General features: G+C 42.3%; 1 protein-coding gene across 11 annotated transcripts in view; it reads right to left on the bottom strand.

The window, feature by feature from the left end:
• The window catches only part of ABI2 (abl interactor 2), an 841,968-nt gene that overhangs the window by 50,427 nt on the left and 768,444 nt on the right, over window positions 1-23,097 (bottom strand). For all 11 annotated transcript variants that reach the window (XM_078680278.1, XM_078680272.1, XM_078680274.1 and 8 more), the window contains one exon: window positions 4,082-4,171. In XM_078680278.1, coding sequence (XP_078536404.1) covers window positions 4,082-4,171 — 90 coding nt within the window. The remainder of the gene's footprint in view (window positions 1-4,081; window positions 4,172-23,097) is intronic.

Genomic DNA, 23,097 nt, shown 5'->3' with positions numbered 1-23,097 from the left:
TCTGACACATTGTGCAGGGTGTTGGAACCGTCAGTCAGCCGGGCTTTGGAGGCGCTCTGGTGCTTTCTTGGGAATCTTCATTCTAAGTGCAATGTGAAGGGAGGCCCCGGTCATCAAAGCACCAGTAAAAGAGGTCTGAAATACGACAAGTCCTTAGCAAAGCCACCTTATACCAGGATAACGTACATAATATACCTGGATAACCTGCTTGTCAATGAGGAAGCAGAAGTAGAATTACAGGAGTGTAATACTAATGTTTCTGCAGTTATAGCACACACCAGCAAAACCACTGCACAATTAATTGGACATTAAAGAATGGTATGAATTAATAGTGCAAGGGTTAAATCCATCCCTCTAAGCAGGCACCTTTTATTTTTGTGGGAGGTCAGTAATCTCGTCTTAATTGGATTACTGACTCCTACAGCTGAGGGCGCTACTTTCTCCAATAACCATAACTGCAATGACCCATTAACAGCGCACTTTACAAACAAAAATAGCACATGCACCCTTCTGCAGGAAAAAAACCCTAACGGGAATGGTTTCACAAGCAAAGAAATCTGACTTTAAATAACGCAGATTAATAATATACTGAGGCACTCTGAAGAACTGATTTCACTCTAAATGCCTTTGCGAATTTTAGGCTTAAATTTCAGTACTTGTGAAAGTGCACGGCATACTCACTATCATCAATAAAAATATATTTCGGCTATTTTTAGGTCGAAGCGTAACAGACAGCTGTGTGGTCTGGTTGCACAAACATATTGGGCAAGAGACTGGCCGTACCGGGCATCAGGCGTTTTCCCGGGAGGCTAGATGGTTGGGAGGGGGGAGACTATTGCTACTGAGGGCCAGGGCCGGACTAGGAACCAAAACCGGACCACGCAATGTGCACGGCCGCCCCCCGGGGAGGGAGGTTGGGGGTGCGACCTAGTTCTTTGCCGGGGCCGGTTTTCGGCCTATTTTGTTGCAGGGCCGATTTTGCAGCTGTGCTGCATAAACGGCCCTGTATCAAAACCAGCCAACAGGGGCCCAAAACCGACCCCCACCCTTGCGGCGCACCGGGGATTGCCCGGTGCCTGCAACAGCCAGTCCGGCCCTGCTGAGGGCAGGTTTTGTAGCAGTGCAGTAGTTTCAAAGACACTGCAGAGTTCCTTGTATAACTAGTTCTCAGGCAACACAAAAAGCGCCAAGATATATCTGGTGACTTTATGTACTTGTTGCAGAGAGGGCGGAGTTTTGTTTGGTGACAGTTTTGACTCATCTAAGATAAGCGCAGAGGGTTAATATGCCTGCTACAAAGTGCGTGTACTATGCAGATCACAGAACAGTATTTTATGTGCATAGCTCAGTGGGTTACTGCTTTTACCAGAGAGACCCTTTTGTTACTCTGCAGTTCATAAATTGCAATCGTAATCTAGGTTTAAAAGTAATGTTTTTCCCAGTCTTTCATTATCTTAATTTTGTTAAAAAGGGTTTGTTTTGGCAGAAATAAATTCTAACCACTGTGTTACGCTCTGAATCCTGAGTTTGTGCTTCCTCAGATCATGCACTCTTAAAAAATGACTAGCTGTATAAATGACATGTGAATCTTACATCTTGTAGTCCCTTTTGTCTTATGTAACATTTTCTATACGATGATTTCACACACATGACACCGTGTCTCTACATGTGTGTGTGATGTAAAATGCTCTGACACCATACACTGGTATGAGGCGCTGTAAAACAAATTAAATACATACAAGAGAGGGGCTAAAGAGAGATGAGAGGCAATGTTGGAGGGTGATAGATATGGAATCATTGAAGAGCCCCAATTAAGGTTGCCGTATCCTGGTGCACCGCAAGGTCATCATTTCCTATCCTTTAAAAACGATTGCAATTGAATATATAATGAAATAAATGTGCTGTAGAAGGTACCATTTAAAAAAAATATCCCAGATTTACTTGGGGGGCGAGAGACCCCCCCCAACTCCCTTGTAGTGGTCAGGCTACCTTGTTCACTATGCACCATATGGGGGCTGGTCTGACAAATTTTACCGCGCTGCTTCAAATTCCCAGTCCAGCCCTGATATTGGGGACACACTAAAAGCTTCCCTGGGAATGCGTTCTGACCATTGATTACCATTGGCTTTGTGTTTTCTAACTTACATTTGCTTTCTATGTGGTGACTTTATTTGATTTAGGCTATCCAGCAGGTCTTAGTCTCTCCCATGGAGCATAGCCTGTTTACCATCTCTTTGATTGGCTCCTTGATTTCTTAGTTTTCTTTTTTGTGAAGCACTCCAAGATAGTACATGTGTTTTCAGTTGTCTCCCTATAAAGCTAGTTCAGGAAGCAGTAAACATGCTGGGTACTGGGGGTGGGATGGCTGTAGGATGTAATTTTTTTCTAGCACACAACAAACTTTAAAGGCCAGTTAAGTAACTGTACAAATATTTCACAATATATCAGAAGTGTGGTGGAAACAAATGTTTCAATACAAATCAATACACTAGGTGATGCTGATTTCCACACGTTACTGTGTGTGCACTGCATAGTTAAATCTGCAGAACTGTACGCCAGTGTACATATAATTGGCAATTTCAATTGAAAATGTGTTGTCAGTAATGGCTGTGCGCTACCACACCAACTTTACTCCAACTGTACTCTACGCCCCTCTACTTTATGCCACTCTAACCACTCCATTCCCATGTCACTCCATTCCTATGCAACTCCATATAATATAAATTCCTGTTAAGATGTTTTGTGTCCATGTGTTTCCTGCAATACTTTCTTCTGTTTTTCCACTTATTATAATTATATTTTATTTGTTATCTGTATTTAACTGGTTGAAATTAAGTTACTGTTATATGCAAAGCTTACAACTGATCAAGCGTTTAGATGTGTCAAACAAAACGCGGTGACACCACCCAAGTGTGGTCTGCACCAATCGAAACGTCAAAAAACTAAACATAGTTGAGGTAGGCGATATACTGGGAGAGCTGGGGTTAGGAGGAAGAGGTGAAGGAATCCAAACTCCAAAAACTGAATGATCTCGGTACAACCGTGAACAATGTGGTCATAACTGTGCAAGTCGGTCTGCACGCCCCAAGCTCGTGAAATAGAAGTTACCAGCAATGCTTTTGGATAGACATGGTGCCCTTCTGACTTTACCCAGTTTGAGATTGTTATTCCCTTTTCCCGTTCACTGTCCACCTGTTCGATCTCGCCTAACATTCAGCGTCTCATAAATATGTGAAAATTAGTTTTACAGATTAAAGTAAATCTAATGCAGAAATGACTTGGGAGAAGAAATTTGATCTTTCACTGATGAGTCGGACTTGAATCTGCAAAGCGGTAGGAACTAGACGATCACTTACTGGAGATTAAATTGCTGAATTATTGACCTCCATCAAAAAGCTTTACTATTAAAGCAGGACTATAAACACTGTTTTACGATGTTCGCCCGCACTCCACTTCTCGACAAAGATGGGTGACCATCAAGCGTACCTATCTGCAGCTTTCATCGTATTCAAGTCATCATTGGGTCTGTACCAAGCTCACAAACACTTTCTCAAGCGACACATGAAAAAATACCAAAACATGTCTGCATATTTTTATGTTCCTGTGCAAAAGAGGAACTGATTGCATATAGCTGGCTGGAACTTGTACTTGGCACTGGATGAGATTAAAGGATTCCAGCCCTCTGATTTCTGCTTTTCTCCACGGGGCACCCTACGGTGGCTGGGTATGGCCAGACCTAGGTGCTGCAGCTCACTCTTTCATAGAACTCAAGCTCCACCTCATAGAAAAGGTTTGAACATGTTTCTGGTAGTTGTTTTCTCATGAAGACAGGACGTGTTATAGCTGGTCAGACAGGACTCTCAATCCGTTAACAAAATGTGCATATGGTTTGTCTCAGTAGCGGCACAGTGAGTAAAGTAATAGACGACTGGACTGTGACAATTAGCAATAGGTACGATTATTTAAACTATTCTAGCCATCACTTTTTGGCTCTCAGTTTGTCGGTTTGTTTGGATGATTGTCACACAAAGAGCGCAAGCTGTCCTTTACTGTATGCAACACAAAAAAGATGAATACTTACTGTTTTCCTGAACTCTGGCAACAAATCCCATGAGTGGTAACTGTGGAGTTACCTGTAGAATTGAAGGAGGAGGCGGAGCAGCATGAGACACTGCAAGAAAGGTCAAATAAAATGTTAGCCTCGAAGGTAAACCCCATCCCTCAACATGATCATATAACAAAGGTAAGAAAATGACGATTCTCCAATTTTTATGCATAGAGAATCTTGATTTCATTAAAGACAATCGGAGGCTAACATTATGCAAATACTTTTATTTGCTGCCCAAACATGCAGCCCTTTAAAGAATGTAACTACATCATAATAAATAGAACATTGGTAACATGACAAGTAGACTGTGCAGGCTCCCATCATCCTCGTGGGCTGCGAAGACACAGCTGAATAACTTGAAAACTCCAGTAAATCCATTTAGTCTTTGATATTGTTATCTGAGAAGTAAAAGACAGTGTATAGTTGAAAGGAAGAGACGTTTTAGGTTATTGAAATGAGCTTCCTTTATTCCGTCCAGACATCAGCTCTCCCGGCAGCAACTGCCATCCCGGGAATTCCACACCACATAGCACAGGAAACCCCACGAGCACAGTCACGCTCGTGGAGATAGCTAGTCATTAAAGGAACAGTACATCCCAACACATCCCCCTTCCCTCAATTAACAACAATAAGCAAAATTAAATAATTACAACTAATCTACCCCTTCCTTAAAACAATTAAAATAAATGCATTAGTTCAATAAGTGACAAAATCTTGAAACCTAGCAGGAACAACTTTGCATCTGGTGGAACATCGTTTGGAAATTGTGTTATTAGGAACAGAATTGGAGTTGGGAGCGAGTAAAACCCGAGGAATGGTACTAGCAGGCAGTAAATCTGAATCAGAGGCGGGTAAAACGCGAGACTTCAAACCAAATGTGCTCTTCACAAACTCCACTTTATGCTTAGGAACAATGGAAATACGAGATTTGTTCCAAATTTTACCATTCTCCAGAACTACAACATGATCTTTTACTTCCTTAACTTGAACAGGAGGAGAAAACCGAGCCAAACCTTTACGCAAAAGTACAGGTTTCTTGATCCTCACCCAGTCCCCGGAGCGCACAGGAGATGATCTAAAACTACTCTGAGCATAGTTGGCTTGAGTACAAGCTCTAACATCAGCCACTCTGCCCAGTTTGACCACATCAATATCTTTCCTAGACATCCAATCCTTGTTCAATTCCGAACCTGCTACTCTACCTCTGAGTAAAGTAAAAGGTGAGACACCTGTGCTAGAATGAGGGGTAACTCTCAATGCCCACAACATGTCGGAAATGACCTTCCTCCAATTCAAACCATTGATGTTGGCTAATTGCAACTGATCCTTGATCACGCGGTTCAACCGCTCAACTAATCCATTACTTGAAGGGTGATACAAAGAGGTGAGAATGTGCTTGATGCCAAGAGACTTTAAAAAACTTTGCATTTCACTCGACACCAACTGAGTGCCATTGTCGGACACCAACTCTTCTGGCAAACCTTCCCGCAAAAAAATGTCTTTGAAGAAATCAATAATAGTAGCAGAATTTATGCATTCAACAAATTTAACTTCCGGCCATTTTGACATATAGTCAATCAAAACTAGTGCATACTTTGGAGTTACTCCAAGATTGTAAAATGGACCGGCCACATCAAACGCCAATTTATGCCAAGGCAATTCCACAACTTGTACAGGAGTCACAGGAGAGGGACTAGTAACTTGGGACTTATCACTAAGAACACAAGCACCACAATCACGAACACAGTGTTCAATCGCCTTGTCTACTCCAGGCCACCAAAAGTCTTCACGTACCCTTCTTTTCATAGCACGAATACCCAAGTGACCAATGTGAGCCAAATCCAAAACCTTCTTGCAACGAGCTTCCGGAACCACCAATAAGCCACCCCTACCTACGTAAGACACCGTCAATTAAAGATAATTCATCACAAACCCTCCTGAAAGGTACTAAATCCGAAGACAAGCACTTGTCATCGGGCCAACCATTGATCAAGTAATCCATTACACAACACAAATTCTTATCTTCAGTCACAGCCAACTTCCACTCAGTCTCCGATAGCGTAATGCCAGTCTCCGACACAGAACTCACTGCACACACTATTTCCAAATCCTCATTACTTTGCTCCAAATTATCGTGAGGGAGAGGCAACCTGGATAAACAATACCTTGTTCCTAATCCCAGGGACATATTCTAGGTGATAATCAAACTCACTAAGCCTGTATTGCCACTTAGCAATGCGGGGAGAAGCCCTCCCACCACCTTTAGTAGTGAAGAGGTCAACAAGAGGCTTATGGTCAGTCTTGAGTATAATGTGATTTCCCCATAGGAAATTCCTGAAATGCTGTACACCCCACCATAGTGCCAACGCCTCTTTTTCAATAGTGGAATATGTGCTTTCGGCTCCTCGCAAGGTTCTGGAGGCAAAAGCAATTACTTCTATCTTACCATCCAACCTTTTCTGTGAGAGAACTGCCCCAAGACCCACATTGCTGGCATCAGTAATTACAATACATTGGTCATTGATATTGAAAAGCTTGAGGGGACGTGCTTGAACAATTGCATTTTTCAGTAAGGTAAAATCATTTGCACATTCTTGTGACCAATCGTACTTGACGTTTTTTTTAACAAATTCCTTAAAGACACAGTTCTGTCAGAAAAATTTCGAACAAACTTGGCGTAATATTCAACCAGTCCTAAAAAGGAACGCAGTTGATCCTTGTTCGATGGTTCTGGTGCATTTTGAATGGCATCTAACAATTTCATTTTGGGTTCTACTCCTTTGGCTGAGATGTGATGACCCAAATAATCCACACTATCCCTGAGAAATTTGCACTTGTCTTTTCTTAATGTTAAACCAAATTTCCTTAAAATTTCTAAAACTGTCCTTACTCTGTTATTATGTTCATCCATAGACTTCCCATAAATGAGAATGTCATCCTGAAAGAAGACGACTCCCGCAGTATTTTTGAAAAGATTTCCCATAAGGCGTTGAAAAACTGCGGAAGCCGACGCCAGTCCGAATGGCATTCTCAAATAACGGAAGGCACCTTCCGGAGTCACAAAAGACGTAAGGTGTCTTGAATCCTTGCTCAATACAACTTGGTGATATGCCGAAAAAATGTCCAGGGTGGTAAAATATCTGGCACCCTCCAATGTAGATAGCATCTCATTAATATTAGGTAATGGTTGTCGATCAACCCAAATGCAAGCATTCAAGTCACGCAAATCCACACACATCCTAAGGGACTTATCAGCCTTGCGCGCTAAAACTATGGGAGACAACCATTCTGACGCCTCTATGGGTTCTATTACACCTAAGAGACGCAATCTCTCCAGTTCATTCTTCAATTCGTTTCGCATGCTAAGTGGTACTTTGCGAACTTTGTGTGCTACCGCTTTAACTCCCTCTTTCAAAATAATTTGGTGCTGAAAACCCTTGAGTTTACCCAATTTGTCGCAAAAAACTTCTGGAAACTCATGTACCCATTCACCATTACAAGAAACACTCAGGGAATGCACAGGCTCAAAGTCAGGTAAGGAGGCATAATATTGTTTGGCTTCACGTCTTGACAAAATCATGCCTTCATGGTTAGGATCAAGGATCATATTAAGTTCACCCTGTTCGTGCCAACCTAGCAAATTGGTACCGTCTTTGACAACATATATAATGGAAGATGTAATATCACCTTTAAACTCGAGCTCACCTCTAAACTTTCCTAATACTTCCACTCTTTTGCCCCCATACGCAAACATTTTAATAAAGGACTGGGACAAAAGAATATTTCCTAGCATGTCTAAATCTTTAACATTTACTATGGAAAAAGGAGAACCAGAATCTGCTAGAAATTTGATACACACACCATTCACATTAATGGAACAAATTGGGGATTTTCTTCTTCGAGATCCATCCATAGATGCTATTTCAACAACACCATCTGCATCCATGGGAGAAGACGATAACATTAATAATTCATAGCGCTCATCTTCATCATCAACATATAGATGTTCATCAATACTTTTCACCATGTGTGAAGATGCTTTTTGCATACTAGTGGCCTTGCATAAACGCGCCAGATGACCTTTCTTGCCACATTTGAAACAAGATTGATTAATTGCAAAGCAAAATTTAAAGTTTCCTAAATGAGATCAACTACCACAGCGATAACAAGACAATCCTTGTGCATCATTCCTGGGTTTGTTGGTAGAAACTGGAGGGCGAAAAGGATTGGGATTCGATGTTCTCCGCTCCGAAGTTTTGATTGCCGCTTTAGTGGTGATAGCGTTGATTTCAGAAGATTCTGCTGGGGCCACAACAGTTGATGCAGGAGTACTCATTTCCTTCAAACAAAATTGGGAATGTTCAACAGATTTGGCTAAAGTCAACGCAGTTTCTAAATCAGGGTCGCCAGAAGATAAAAGTTTTTCACGCACCTTCCTGTCATTAGTGCGCTCAATGAGCTGATCTCTGATTATTTCATCCCTAAATTCCCTGTAGTTGCAATTGACTGCCAGGATCCTTAAGGCAGCAACGAAATCGTCGATGGACTCTCCTGGCATCTGCACACGTTGCAAGAACTTATGACGTTCCAAGACAGTATTTCGTTAGGGACTACATCTTTTGTCCAGAGTTTTGACAAGAGAAGCATATTCATCTAATACTTGTGCATCGCCATCATCGCTTGAAATTGATATTCTCACTTCTTCAAGAGGTAAGGTTTCGAGAATGGTCCTTCCTTCAGGTCCCAAATTGTATACCAATAGTGCCTTCTTTTTTTTGGATGTGAAAACATCACCATCAATGGCTTCAATGTAAGCGCCAAACGTAGCTTTCCATTGCTTCCAGGGCATAGGAGGAGGCCCAGAAGACTGCAAAAAAGGAGGTGGCGAGGCTACCTTTTCCATTTGCGTGGGGAGCTGCTGCCACAAGAACCTCAATAATAAATGTTATTGAATCTAAAATAACTGGTTTCAAAATTATTTTGCAGAGTGCGGATATATACTTATATCAATGTTTTTTTGTTTTTTTAGATTCAATTCTTAGAAAATGTCACTTAAACTTTGTATTTTCTTTTTTTTTTTTTGTTCAAGTTCTGTATCAGTATGAGAGAACCATGGAGATGTGCAATTGTTCGTCAGGATATGCGTGTCACAATGTGTTTAGAACTTCAGTAATGACAAGCATCATAATATGCTGAGGATTTCAGTGAAAATGCGCGTCATAATAGGTATCCAAAGTCAGGAATGCAGGAGCGTGAATGCTAATGCGTGTCAGAAGAACAGTAGTGACGTGCCAGAGATCGTGCTTGAGCTTGAGATAACAAAGCTCGCGTTCAAATCTGTTTACAAGGGTGAGAATTGCGCTCGCGCTTCAATGTTTCACCAGGGTTAAAGAATTCTTTTGAAAGTGACATTTGGATAAAACGAAAGTCTTTGGAAAAAACTCACAGTCAAAGTTACATCGATATGGATGTGAACGTCGTGCCGCTTTTCGTTTCCTGAAAGGGTTTTGTCTCAGACTCGACGTCCGGTTGCCTCGTCTTCGAGATTAAGCAACCTCTTGGGAGAGATGAAGCGCTGGACCATCGTCGCCAGTGAAAGGAAGAGACGTTTTAGGTTATTGAAATGAGCTTCCTTTATTCCGTCCAGACATCAGCTCTCCCGGCAGCAACTGCCGTCCCGGGAATTCCACACCACATAGCACAGGAAACCCCACGAGCACAGTCACGCTCGTGGAGATAGCTAGTCATTAAAGGAACAGTACATCCCAACAATAGTGAAATGCATAAAGACTATTAAAAGTAAAGTATAGCAATGAAATGCAATAATACTATAATAATAGTATAATAGTAACACAATAAAGCATGAACATAACCAAACCCAAACCTCTCAGGGAGAGGAGGGTGGGATAATGTTAGCCTCCGATTGTCTTTAATGAAATCAATATTCTCTCTGCATAATAATTGGAGAATCGTCATTTCATTACAAGACCGGAGGCTACCATTATGCATGTTCAAAGCCATGTAGAGCTACACTGCTAACATGCTCTATTGGTCTCAAGTAAAACTTGGAAAAGGTACTTACATTAGACCAATCTGCTGCTTTAAGTGTTTCGGGCAGAGATCCTCCGGGCCAAAATACTTTGCTAGCCATTGAACCCCTATAAGAGTGAGTTCCAAATCTAGAAAGATCCACTCCAGCCTCATGCATAATCAAACGTATCCATCTGGCTAGGGTCGCTGAAGATACATGTCTAAAGGGTCCCCCAAAAGATAAAAGAAGTTGATCACAACCAACAGCTCTAAAACTTGAAATCTTATTCTCAAAGCATTTCATACATTTAACAACACAAAGTTTTTCACATTCATGAAAGATAGGATAAAAAATGGACTCAGACATTGTTTTAATTCTTTTCCAGATGTCAAAATGGACGCCTTCACATGAGTAAAATCTATTAGAAAGTTCTAGAGCTCTAATGTCCGATACCCTTCTAAAGGAGATCAGACACAGGAGAGTAGCTAATTTAATTGAGATTCTTTTAAGGGAGAATGGTTCGTTGTCAGGCCAAGAAAGGAAGAGATTAAAAATAAGGTTAACATCCCAAAGGGATTGGTAACGTGCCTTGGGAGGTCTTCTTAGTCTAATACCTTTCATAACTCTTTTGATAAGGGAATTGCTCCCAATGGCAAGATTATTAAAAAGAGAGTGACCTGAAGAAATTGCTGATCTGTAGCAATTGATGGTTCTAAAGGAAAGACCTAGATCAAAGAGATGAGCAAGATAGTTAGCTACCTGTTGAAGAGGACATTGTACGGGATCCAAATCCCTTTCCAGGCACCAACAAGAACATTTTCTCCAAATGCCCTTGTATCTTTGAGCCCATGAATCTTCCAGTAAGCTTTTAGCTTCCCCTGAAAGTTCTGAATATCTTCCTGAATATCTTCCTGAATATCTTCCTGAATATCTTCCTGAATTCCTGATATCCTCCAGGCAAGAAGGTTCATCTTCCCTTCTAAGACTAGAGGGTGTTCTTCTCCGTCTGGACTCTGGAGTAGGCCTAAGAAGGAAGGAATCAGCACAGGAAAGTCCACTGCCACCCCCATCACCCCAGAGAACCAAACCTGAGATTTCCAAAAGGAGTTATCAGAATGATGGAATAAGACTCGAGTTTGACCTTCCACAATACTCTCTGAATCATTAAAAAGGGGGGAAAGGCATAAACCTTGATTCCTTCCCAAGACTGGAGAAAGGCATCTACTCCTGAGGCATAGGGGCCCGTCCTCCAACTGAAGTAATTCTCCACTTGGTGGGTTAACCTGCTGGCAAATAGGTCTAATTGTATCGGGCCCCAAAGATCTTGGATCTGAGAAAAAATCTCTGGATTCAGTTTCCAATCGCTTGAATCGTGTAGGAAACGTGAGTTCCAGTCTGCTCTCACATTCTGTGAACACGGGATGAATTCTGCTCTGAGGGTAATCTTTTGGTCCCAACAAAAATACCATATTCGTTTGGCAAGATCTGAGAGATTTTTGGATCTCGCACACCCAAGGTGATTTATGTAGGAGACAGCTGAGAAATTGTCCAAGCGGATTAGGGTATTTGAGTTCTTCAAAAGTTCCTTGAAGCTCATGATTGCATTTAGAGCTGCTAACATCTCTAGGGAATTTATATAGAGGGATTGTTCTTCCAAAGACCACCTCCCTACGGTCTCTAATCTTTTAGGCGGGCACCCCATCCCCGATTGCTCGCATCTGATTCTAAGGTGAAATCTGGAAGATTCCCGAAGATAGCTTTTCCGTTCCAGGCTTGGAGGTTTTTCAACCACTAATGAAGACATTCTCGAGCATCTTGTGAGAGAGGTAGAGAGTCTTCGTACCAGAGCCCCTTTCTCGGGCCCAGTGCTTTCAATCTTTGCAGACCTCTGTAGTGAAGAGGACCTGGTGAAATGGCTTGAATAGAGGACGAAAGAAGTCCCAAGACTCTGGCTAGATCTTTTAGTCGGATAGATTCCTTTGAAAGGATAAGTGAAACATGTTTTTTTATTTTTGTAATCTTGTGGGGAAGGATTAGATTTGAAAGAATTGTGTTTACCTTGAAACCAAGGAATTCTAGTTCTTGCGAGTGGGTCAGAATAGATTCCTCCATGTTTACAATGAAGCCCAGATCTTGAAGCAGATCCATTGTCATTTTTAAATGCTCCATAATTTCTACTTTGTCTTGGCACATGATGAGGATATCGTCTAGATAAATTATTAAGCGAATTCCCCTCTCTCTGAGATAGCTGACCACCGGGCGAAGGACCTTGGTGAAGCACCAAGGGGCTGATGACAGCCCGAATGGGAGGCACTGGAACTGATAAAGAGTCCCTTTCCAAGTAAAACGAAGATACTTGCGGCACTCCTCTTCCATGGGTATGGTAAAATAGCCGTCTTTTAGGTCTAATTTTACCAGCCAGTCCTTTGCCTGCAAAATGTCCCTCAAAAGATGGATACCCTCCATCTTGAAGTGTCTGTATGCTAGAAATTTTTTAGATATTTGAGATTTATGACGGGGCGCCAACCCTTGTCCTTCTTTTTGACAAGGAAAATAGTGCTTAAAAAGCTCCTTGGGAGTTCTGATAAAGGAACCTTTATAATGGCTCCTTTGTCTAACATTTGTGAGATTTCTAGATCCATTAATTTTGAGTTCTCCTTGTCTAGAGAAATTTCGTTTGGAATCTATTTCTGAAAGGGTTCTTTCCAAAAATCTATCTTGAAACCAGTTACAGTTTCCAAGACCCAAGGGTCTTGTGTGATTTGAAGCCAATTGTGTGCAAAAAATGTGAGTCTTCCTGCCACCTTGGAAGGGAAAGAGGGATTCAGACTTACCTTGGAAAGATTGATTGGCGAATCTTGATCTTCCGCCACGACCTCTTGAACCCCTTCCTCTCTGGGGATAGAAGTTTGAGCGGGATCCTCTGTAAGAACAATTATCTCTTGAATCTTGTGGGTAAAATTAGGACTTGAAGTAACCGCGGCTGACAGGTTGCCCCCTCCTGTCAGCCCTTCCAAAAAGTGGTCATCCCCCGAAGACTCTACGCATGTTAGATTGTGTCTTAGAAAAGGCATTGAAGGTGGCCACATATTTTCCTAAGGATTTTACGAAGTTATCGCCAAATAACATACCCTTGGAATCACACATCTTACTTAGCGGAGATGTCCGCAAGTTTAGGATTCATTCTGAGGAGGACTGCCTTCCGCCGTTCGGTAATCAGATTCGCATTAGCGTTTCCAATAAAGCAGATTGCACCTTGGGACCAACCTCTTAGGAGCTCGGAATTAATCGGAAAATTGTTGGTCCTGGCTTCTTCCGCCATATCAAGAATTATTGAAAGAGGACCCAGAACGAAAAGAAGCTTAGCTTGACACTGTTTTAAGCAACTTTCAAGCCCTTTTCTTGGGTCCCTCCCCGATTTAAAAAGAAAAGTGATCAATTTGGGGTCAAGGTTGGGGGTATTACAAATCTTATCCTCAGAAGAGGGACGAGGGCACCCATTACGCATTAAATTGCGTGTATCTCTGTCCATGGGTTTCCTGACCTATTTAGATAAATATCTACCAACGTGGTCCATAGGCCACCATTCTGTGCTGCGAGGATGACGAATAGTAGTGGGATTGAACATCTCCTCCCCAAGGGGATCTTTAATAGTAAAGGAGGATGTTGAAGGGTGTTCTAGGTCTTTGTCAAGATCCTCAGGGGTATCTTGGGGGTCAAATATAAATTCATCTTGTTCAAAATCATTAAAAAAGGGTGAGGAGTCCTCATTAAAATCATTTGTATTGTATAAAATACTATTCTCTATAATGCCGCTATGGGCACCTCTTCTCCCAGTCCCAGGTAACTGGGATCTCTCTATTGTGCTGCTACGAGCACCAACATCTTTTGTAGCGCGAGGGCTACCAATTTTAGCGGCATGGGTGAATGCCTCATTCAGGTGCTTCTTCTTTTGAAGTTCTTTACCCCTTATCTGAGTACCTTTGCCAGAGGGGGGAGTCTCCATCAGAAAGAGAAAAATAGATCTCTTCGGGGGGGGGATCCTCTTTCTTTTAAGTAGAGCAGCATTAACTGCTTCCCTGACGGAGGATTGTATCTCCTGGTCTATTAGTTTTTTTAAATTATCCCCCCAAAGGTTCCTTGGTAGCCTGAGGTGGGGTATTATCGTCAGGATTCATAGTTAAAAATATTCCCAAAAGGGTTAAACAGTAACAAGCCTTAATATGGCTTAATCAGGTAAGTAAATAGTATCAAAATGTAGCTTCTTAATAGTTTGTTCTGGCAGGGTTTACTCACAGATGCAGATTTTTATAATCGTCAATGAATAATCCTGAAGTATAGAGACACTGCAGTATAAGAAGAAGCCACCGGGTGGCGATCTTGCATCAATAAATGTCTCAAACGATGGAAAAAAATCAGAAAAGACTCGGTCTCCGTCATTTTTCGATATGCGCTCGTATAAACAGTACCGTAATGAAGCAAACTGATATTCGAGCGTGAGCGCAAGGACGCAACATCACGCTAGCCTGCGCTTGGAGTGTGTGATATATTCTAGCAAGTTGCTAGGATACGGAGCTCAAATGTGGCAAGCTCATCCGGTGAAGATATTTCCTTTAAATTGAAAAAAGGGTGAAATTAAAAGCTCGCACGAGTAGTACAGAAAAGGGGCAGACCGACACTTACCTGATTGAATGAAAAGATCGTTAGACGATCTTTGGGAAGGAGGAAATGTTCCCCGCCGAAAATTGGACAAGGGAGAGCTAAACTAAAACCTGGAATTGACAGAAGTTATCTAGTTATGTAGTTATCTAAGATAGTAGGATGAACATTAATTATCTGTAGCAAGATGATAAACAGTAAGTCTCTACAGTAATAGGATAAAGGTAAACAAGTCCAATATCTTAGGTATGAAAGATATAAGTATTAAAAAAGCGTGAATAGGTATCATAACTCAATAAATCATACATAATTAAGAGAAGTTAAATCATAGGTGTGTCAGAGCAGCGAACAAAAGAGGATGATGGGAGCCTGCACAGTCTAGTTCTCATGTTACCAATGTTCTATTTATTATGATGTAGTTACATTCTTTAAAGGGCTGCATGTTTGGGCAGCAAATAAAAGTATTTGCATAATGGTAGCCTCTGGTCTTGTAATGAAATTTGGTAGTGGTGTTCCCAAATGGGAATAACCGCACCTTCACATATATAGTAGATCAATAGTATTCACCGGACAACAGTAGAATGGGATATAGGTGATCCCAACGGAGTGCTACAAAGACCACTGTCACTCACTACCCGGGGTGACTAAAGGCAAATGCAAAGGATTTTGCAAAACACATAAACAACAAGATGGGTCAGATGTGCACAATCCTATGTCAAGTAGCAAGGTTATGACATAATACTTACAAAATTCTTATATCAAAAAGTATAATAGTAACATAACATATGAACATCATCTAATACTTCTTTTTTGAGACAGAGGAATCAAAAAAGAAAATTATTTTCATCAAAGGAAACAGCCAACACGTGTTTCGTCTGTACAAGTCTGTACCATGACTTTTTCAAGGCTAAGTGGACTGGTAGGTGTGGTATAGCAAGAGGAATGATAAGGGTGAAGTCGATCACATCTTAATTCAGTAAAACTCAATAGGTGTCGGTGGACACAAACAACCGTGGTATGAACGATGCCTGCGGTTAGGCGAAATACGGTGAAAAAGATGTCAGCTGGTGTCCACCTCTGACCAGGATGTATAGTCCGCTAATGGAGTACAGACACTATCGAGAAGATGCAAGTGTAAATCCTATCAGAAGACCGATATGTAAAACACTTGCTATAAAGAAGAGCCTACGGGAAAATGCAAATAGGCCATAGCGAAATTTGGTAAAGAACAATTAGAATGTCTGATAAGGAAATATCTAAGACACAAGTCGGTGTTTAGAAAACTGTCTAAGCCCAAAGTAGAGGTCGGTGCCAAAGAGAGGCACTTAGTAAACGCACACCGAGACCGACGCGGTCACAGCAAGTCTGTAGTAAGGAGTCATTGTCCACATGATAACGAGACAAAAGAAGTATTAGATGATGATCATATGTTATGTTACTATTATACTATTTGATATAAGAATTGTGTGATTATTATGTCATAACCTTGCTACTTGACATAGGATTGTGCACATCTGACCCATCTTGTTGTTTATGATCATATAACACACCAGAGCACGAATGTTAAGTGAAGCTGCCAATGCAGTTTAAGGCATTGTGCAATAGGTTCTCTCAATTCATGTACTTCTAAGCTCTACCTGGACAAACTAAGCATTATCCTTAAAGGGCAAATAAAAGATTTAGACTACATCACTTTACGGTTAGAACATTGTATGAGATACAGGAATATAACCAGAAAAGCAGATTTGTTTAAAAAAGTGCACACATGGATAGCAGTGTCAATATCTTTAATTTAAACTCAATACATTCTCTGCAGAAGCCCACAAACAAATCTTGCAGCAGGACACCCTGATGTTTGTTTGACAAAACTGAGTAATACTGCTGCTTTAGCATTACTACAACACTTCAGTATTGATGATGGTGCACTAGGTCAACATGCTTTGGCTGTCCTGTTTTCAGTGTTTATTTTTTGTGGATTTCAGTGCTGTTTTCCAAAACGTTTCTAATTAGTGCTTATCAGGGTATATTCAGTTGCATAACCCTCTAAATATACAAAAACTGTTTTCCAATTTTTACAAAACATGTTTTGGCAGTGGTTGTTGTAAAGCACATATTTAATTAGGAAAATAAGTAATGCAGAGTACGTAATGTCTTCCCATTGGCACTGTGTCCACCAAACGTGTATTAAACTTTAAGCATATAAGGTCTGTAATTCACTCACACCGCAATACCCTCCTTCACATCTCATTACGTCAGGATTCTGACTGGTTTATAGGACTACTAATGGATTACATAAGTAAGTGTGCTATAGTTAAATGTTTTAGTAAGCAAATACAACGGCACGGTTGGGGGGTCACTCACCTAGTCCTTAATGAATTGTATGACTGTAGGGGTGGTCAACCTTAACCCAATGCTATTCATTTATAAGACACAGATCTACAATGAGATGCACTTTACATAAAATACAAAATACAATGACATACACTTTAAATGAAATACAAATTACAATTAATAGATATCTAAAAAACAAAGAAATGTAAAAAAAACACATTTCATTTGCTAAATTAAATAAAAGTTGCATAGCATCTTTTGATGAGCGCACTCTATATTTCAAAAACAGAGGTTTCAACAGACTTCGATAGAATGCAGGGCACAAACAAAGGCCATGCTTTAAAGGTTATCCGGATACCCCACAGAGATTACACAATCTAAGTTCTGGCACAACGCCCTACAGTACTCCTGTAATAATATTTATTGGTAAAATATTTAATCGAAACAATAAGAAAAACTTTTGAATAACATGCTCCGAGCTCCACTTTAATTATGGTTGAGGGTGGGCCCCAGACCATGTAGAAACTATTATCTCCATCCTTCTTTTTTTTCAACATGACAACATATCTTGATCCTTTGAGGTAATCCTAATGCAGAGGTCTTCAAACTTTTGAAGGTGGAGCCCCCCCAGCTGTTTTTTTTTAAAATGTCGGGCCCCCCCCCACCACCTGACAGAAATTTCTGGAATCTGGTACACTACATAATCGACCGCCACCTGCATATCCCGGGCCATATCTCGCAAATAATGTCCAAAACAATGAGTTTCCTCCTTCTCCATGAATTCCCTCACTACCACTCACCAACAATGCACCTCATCTCGCTATATCACCTTTCCCGTTCGTGTGGGGGAAGCTTGCACTGCTAACCAATGCTCCATGATGTACATATATTTGGGGAGAGCTTGTAATGTTCACTGAGTGTGAAGGAAGCTTGACCTGCTGCAGTCTGTTTCATATCTGCGCTGCATACATGAAGGATACTAGTACTGCTGTTGCCACACCCCTGGAATCCCAGCTCCGTTCATATGGGGGAAGCTTGCACTGCTGCCCCTGTGTTCCACGATGTATATGTATTTGAGGAGAGTTTGTACAGTTCTCTGAGTGTGAAGGAAGTTTGTCCTGCTGCAGGCTGTATCAAATCTGTGCTGCATGCAAGAGGAACAAATGTACTGTTGTCGCAACACTAAGGAATCCCTTCTCTGTTTGTGTGGGGGAAGCTTGCAGTGCTGATGCATGTACTTTGCCTTTTCTCGGTTAGTGAGGCTATAGTGCACAGCTCCCTTTCTGTTCTTGCTCTGTACTTGTGATCATGTTTACACTGCTCCTGTCCCTGTGCGAAAGTCTGTCACAGTTTCCAGTATAAGGAAAGCAGTGCTGCTGTATCTGGTGTGGGTCTGTGCAGCAAGCTTCCACTGCTGGAGACTGTCACACCAGTGTACTGTGTGAATGAAGGACGCTTGTCCTGCTGCCAGCGGTGCCACTCATGATTCACATCTGTGTGTGAGCGAAGCCCGTGCCGTTGCTCCTTAGACTGAACTTGCTGGAAACACTAATGCATGCAGTGGTTTGTGCAAAATCCACAGATTTAACTGAGCACAAAATGTGGTTTAATTGTAGATTTCCGTTGCTGAAGGCCCTTAAGCCTGCCATTTAACAGAGACACCTTTTCCATGTGTTGAGTTGTGTTTGCGCCTCACCGAGTCCGCATCCTGTGGGGCTCAGGCACCAGATGTGAGACAAAGACAGGTGCAATGTGAGTGCTTTCACTTTGGTATCTCCCCACTATCCCTTGAGAGGCCCCCTCGCCTCTCTCCTCTCTCCATACGTATAGATGCTGCTGTGAAATATACTCCTGTTGTTGAAATCCCGGCATAACGTGTTAAGCACAGCTCAGAATCACGGCAGGGCCAACTCAGCCTATTATCCTTTTCAACAAAGGTAGCACTGTAGAACTTGAGATGTACACATCTGTAATTTAAGGTGCTTAGAAGGCTCAGTGCCGCGTCAGCGTGCTGTAGTCCTCTGGTACATGCCTGCCTTGTGCAACAGTAATAGGGGAAACAGAGCAGTGGGGTCATGTGTGCGGTAACATGTGATGTGTATGTTACTGCCTGTTACATATCTGACTCATTCAAATCCGGGTGAGAATTGAGGTGCGGGTGTGTCACGTGGCGCGCGGGGAAGAACGCTTACCTATATGTGCGGGCTTCCCTCTGACATGGAAAATAATTCTGGGCCGCGGATAGTGCAGTGTTCAGGGTGTACTGCCATGTGCACTGTCCTGCCTGAGTGACTGATCCTGTTGGCATTACCCCCTTTTGTTTGCTCGTTACTGTTCTGCTCCTGTTACGGGGCAATGTGTATCGACAGTTGTATTTCTTTGGTGTATTTGCTCTTGTGTGCTGTTTTATACGTCTAAGTGTCGAGGGTAGTAGTTTGCGCACTGTGTGTATCTCCTAGAGTTGGGAGCATAAGGTGGGCAGGGAGCTAAGAACTTCCAAGAATCCAGAGTTTCCGAGGGTGGCTGAGAGAAGGGTTTCCAGATGCCCAAGGCTTCGAGGGTTAAAGGGTGTCCTTTCACTGCTGAGGTTATGTGAAGGTTGAGCATGTCTGAGATATAAGTTTGCTGTGATTCACGCTGTGTCGTTATCCATACATAACATTTCAGCTGTAGGAATTAACCTGGTTTGCTCGGTTGAAATTGCAAGAGCCCCTCCCCCAACCCCCCTGTGTGTCAGCCCGGGTTCAAAACAAGCAAAGGCAAAAGTCTGGAGTGCAGTTGACTCCCGAGTACAACGTTAAAAAAAAACCTGCTACAATGAAAAATACAAAAATGCGTTTTCTATATACAATGCATTTATGAGTTGAATAATTCAATGTGTACTATTGAGAAGTAAAATGGCCACTCATGTATTACAATGCAAGCACTCCATACAAGGTGAATGATGCAACAAACTGCCAGTTTCATCAGGTGAGAGAGTAATAGTCTTCTGGACGGAGCCACAGCCCACATTATGTATATTGTAAAGAATTATTAACAATAGGTCTCATAGATAGCTACGCTGTCAAGCAAGACATATAAAGAATTTCGTGAGTGGAGTAAAATCCTTATTGCTCTTTGCAAGTATAGGGCTTACTGAGGCTTTTCCAGTGAGAAGCCGATGCACCTTTTTAATATGCTCGCTGACTGCTCGTCTTCTGATAGGATGAGAAGTCTGGAAGTGCTGGCCCATTTGTTGTACCAAGTGATTGTAAATCTGGAGTCAAGGATAGGAAAGGCCCATTAAATCAGCTGGTGTGCACCAACATATTCAAGCCAGTAAGTAGCCTTTTACCCAAACCTGTGTTATTGTGTTGACCAAGCAGATGGTCCTGCGGTTTATATACGCTGCTGTGTATACAGGTTGTTTTTGCAGTTTGCATTCTCCCAGGATGTCCTACTTCTACAAACAGGGGGGCAGATTTATGATAACTGGTGCATCCCCAGTGATAACCCAGTTATTTTGTGCCGCTGCTCCGCCACCCATGGTGCGCCGCATTTACAATGCGGCGCACCATGGGGCAAAAACGGCACAGATGCGTGACGCATCTGTGCTGTAAAGGTGGCGCATTGCTGGAGTTGCGTCACAAGCGCGACGCAGCTCCAGCAAGGCTCGGGGGTGCCCCATCTATACAATGCTACGTCAAGACCTACGCCTGCTTCAAGCAGGAGCAGGGTTTTGACGCAGCATTGGCCTGAAAGTGACTGAGTGAAATCTTATAGATTTCACTCAGCCACTTTTGCGAAGCACACCTGCCCCGGAACGCCCACCCTGCGCCAGAACGCCCACAAGTGGCGCAGGGCTTTACAACGTGACGCATCTGCCTAGATGCGTCACGTTGTAAATGGGTCGTAGGGATGCGCCACGTTTATGCCCCAGTTGCGTGACGCAAACGTGGCGCATTCCCATCATAAATCTGCCCCAAAGTGTCTTGGCTGCTGAGGTCTGTAAAACATAACCCTACAGCACATGTGATGCTGAGGGCGAGGAGTGGTCTACCTGATAGGGCTCCAGCTCAGCATTCCATTTCCAGGCCCCCAGGCCGATACCACCTCTGTCATTAAACCCCATAGTCCGAGACAATGACTGCATGCCAAAACCACACTGTTACTAAACTTGAAGCTCTCAGACGCTGCTGCAGCCAAAACTCACTGGTGCTGCTATGGTTCCATAGACACCAATGCAAACAAGAAACCAGGGCTTCCTGCCGCCTCGTTGGGTAGTAAAAGACAGCCATAATTGGGTATCACTGCACCTGCTGCACCAATGATGGCTGTGTTATTGCTGGTACCCCACGAATGTCCCCTAGCACTGAAAGTAGGACAATAGTCCATTGCCTTCGCTTATGAAAATTCAGAGTCCGAGAGTCCGGGCTGACACCCCCTGTGTGTCAGCCCGGGCTGAGACAGATTCCCCGCACAGCTGCACCAGAGTACTTCACAGGTCATTAAAAGACCGTTTACATGTTAATGAGGCTTTGATGGTTTTCACCCCTTCTTAGAGCCCCTGAAGCCCCACTCTGCCGTTTGCCTAAAGAATAAAAAACAAACGCCCCTCCCGAAATTTGACTCTAGGTGTGCCTCAGCCTGCTGGTGAGACAAAGGTAAGATTTATGGGTGGAGTTTGCGCCCCCCCTGAGACGGTGTCACGCCCCCCAGTTTGAAGAACTCGGTCCTAATGCTATGTTTTAAAAAACAAAGTGTGGAAAACTAGACATTGCCATAAGCTCAACCCTGTTTAAATTAAAAGTGTGCTAGAGCTTTACTAAAATTCTTGATCAAGGAGTTGGCGGTTTTACATTGGCTGGCTGAATGCTACTAAACAGAGTAGGCATCACAGGGAATTCTATTTACTTAGCAAACGTCTATGGCCCCATCGGAGGTCAACCAATACCCTTCCAACATCATAGTACCTTGTGAAACTTTTACAATTTTGGACTACACTAGATTAATTTGCAGCCCTGTGCTTTAAGCATGTTTGCCACTGCTTTTTTGCACTATTTGCCTGACTACATTAAGGTTGTGCTGCTATTGTGTTGACATTCATAGCTGTCAAGCATCCTCATGGTAAACGTCTCAATTTAGGTTAGTCTTGACCTTTTAAAAGACATCACATTGTATTCTGGGATTTGAAATTATGCTGCTAACATTTTAACTATGGGTTTAAAAGCCCTAGCAGTAATGTGCAGTTGAGTAAAAAGCCAGGGTGAGCTAAAGGTATTATGAATAACAAAGGGCTATCTTGAAGCTATGAATTTTGTTGGTATGTAGAATATCTTGTGTCATGTTTTCACCTCTATCCCATGTGCATGGTGACATCACTCTTTTCAGAGATTCCTTTAACTACACTTTGCATTGAATGTTTAAAGCCTGGGTGTTCTGCAGTTGACCTGCTATTAATACTGACTTTTATAAAAGGGGGCTGATGTATCAAAGAGTTTTACTTACAATATTCCTGTGGATAAATGTGACAGTACATATTGGACACGATTCTTTTAAGCCAACCATTTCACCAATCATTAAAAAACTAAACACTGCCAAATGATAAAATAAAATGTTAATATTTTCAGATTATCTGCAGTGGATAAAATAATAAAATCAGACTTAAAACGTGCTCCCAAACCCTTTCTCTTAAATTCAAGCACATAGACCAGAACTTCTTCCTCCTACCTTGAGTAATAAAGTTACAATGTGGAGGCTCCTTCAGAAAGAAGTCAAAATTACTAATTACGATACATTAATCCAACTGCCGCTTTGGCCGTGTGTGGCGGTAAGTTGGCTGCAGGGCCAACCCCCTGCATGCAGTCAACCCCTCGAATGCAACCAACCCCAAATTGCGCATTAGATTTGGCTGTGCGAAGCAGGGAGTCGGCCACAGGGCCTGATCTGCTGCCAGGCCCTGTGGCCAATCTCACAAAGGCAGCTAAAC

The sequence above is a fragment of the Lissotriton helveticus genome, chromosome 3_1 (genome assembly GCF_964261635.1).
Source record: "Lissotriton helveticus chromosome 3_1, aLisHel1.1, whole genome shotgun sequence".
In the NCBI taxonomy this organism is placed as follows: Eukaryota; Metazoa; Chordata; class Amphibia; order Caudata; family Salamandridae; genus Lissotriton; species Lissotriton helveticus.
The sequence above is the reverse complement of the archived record's forward strand: the minus strand, read 5'-3'. Positions and strand labels throughout refer to the sequence as shown.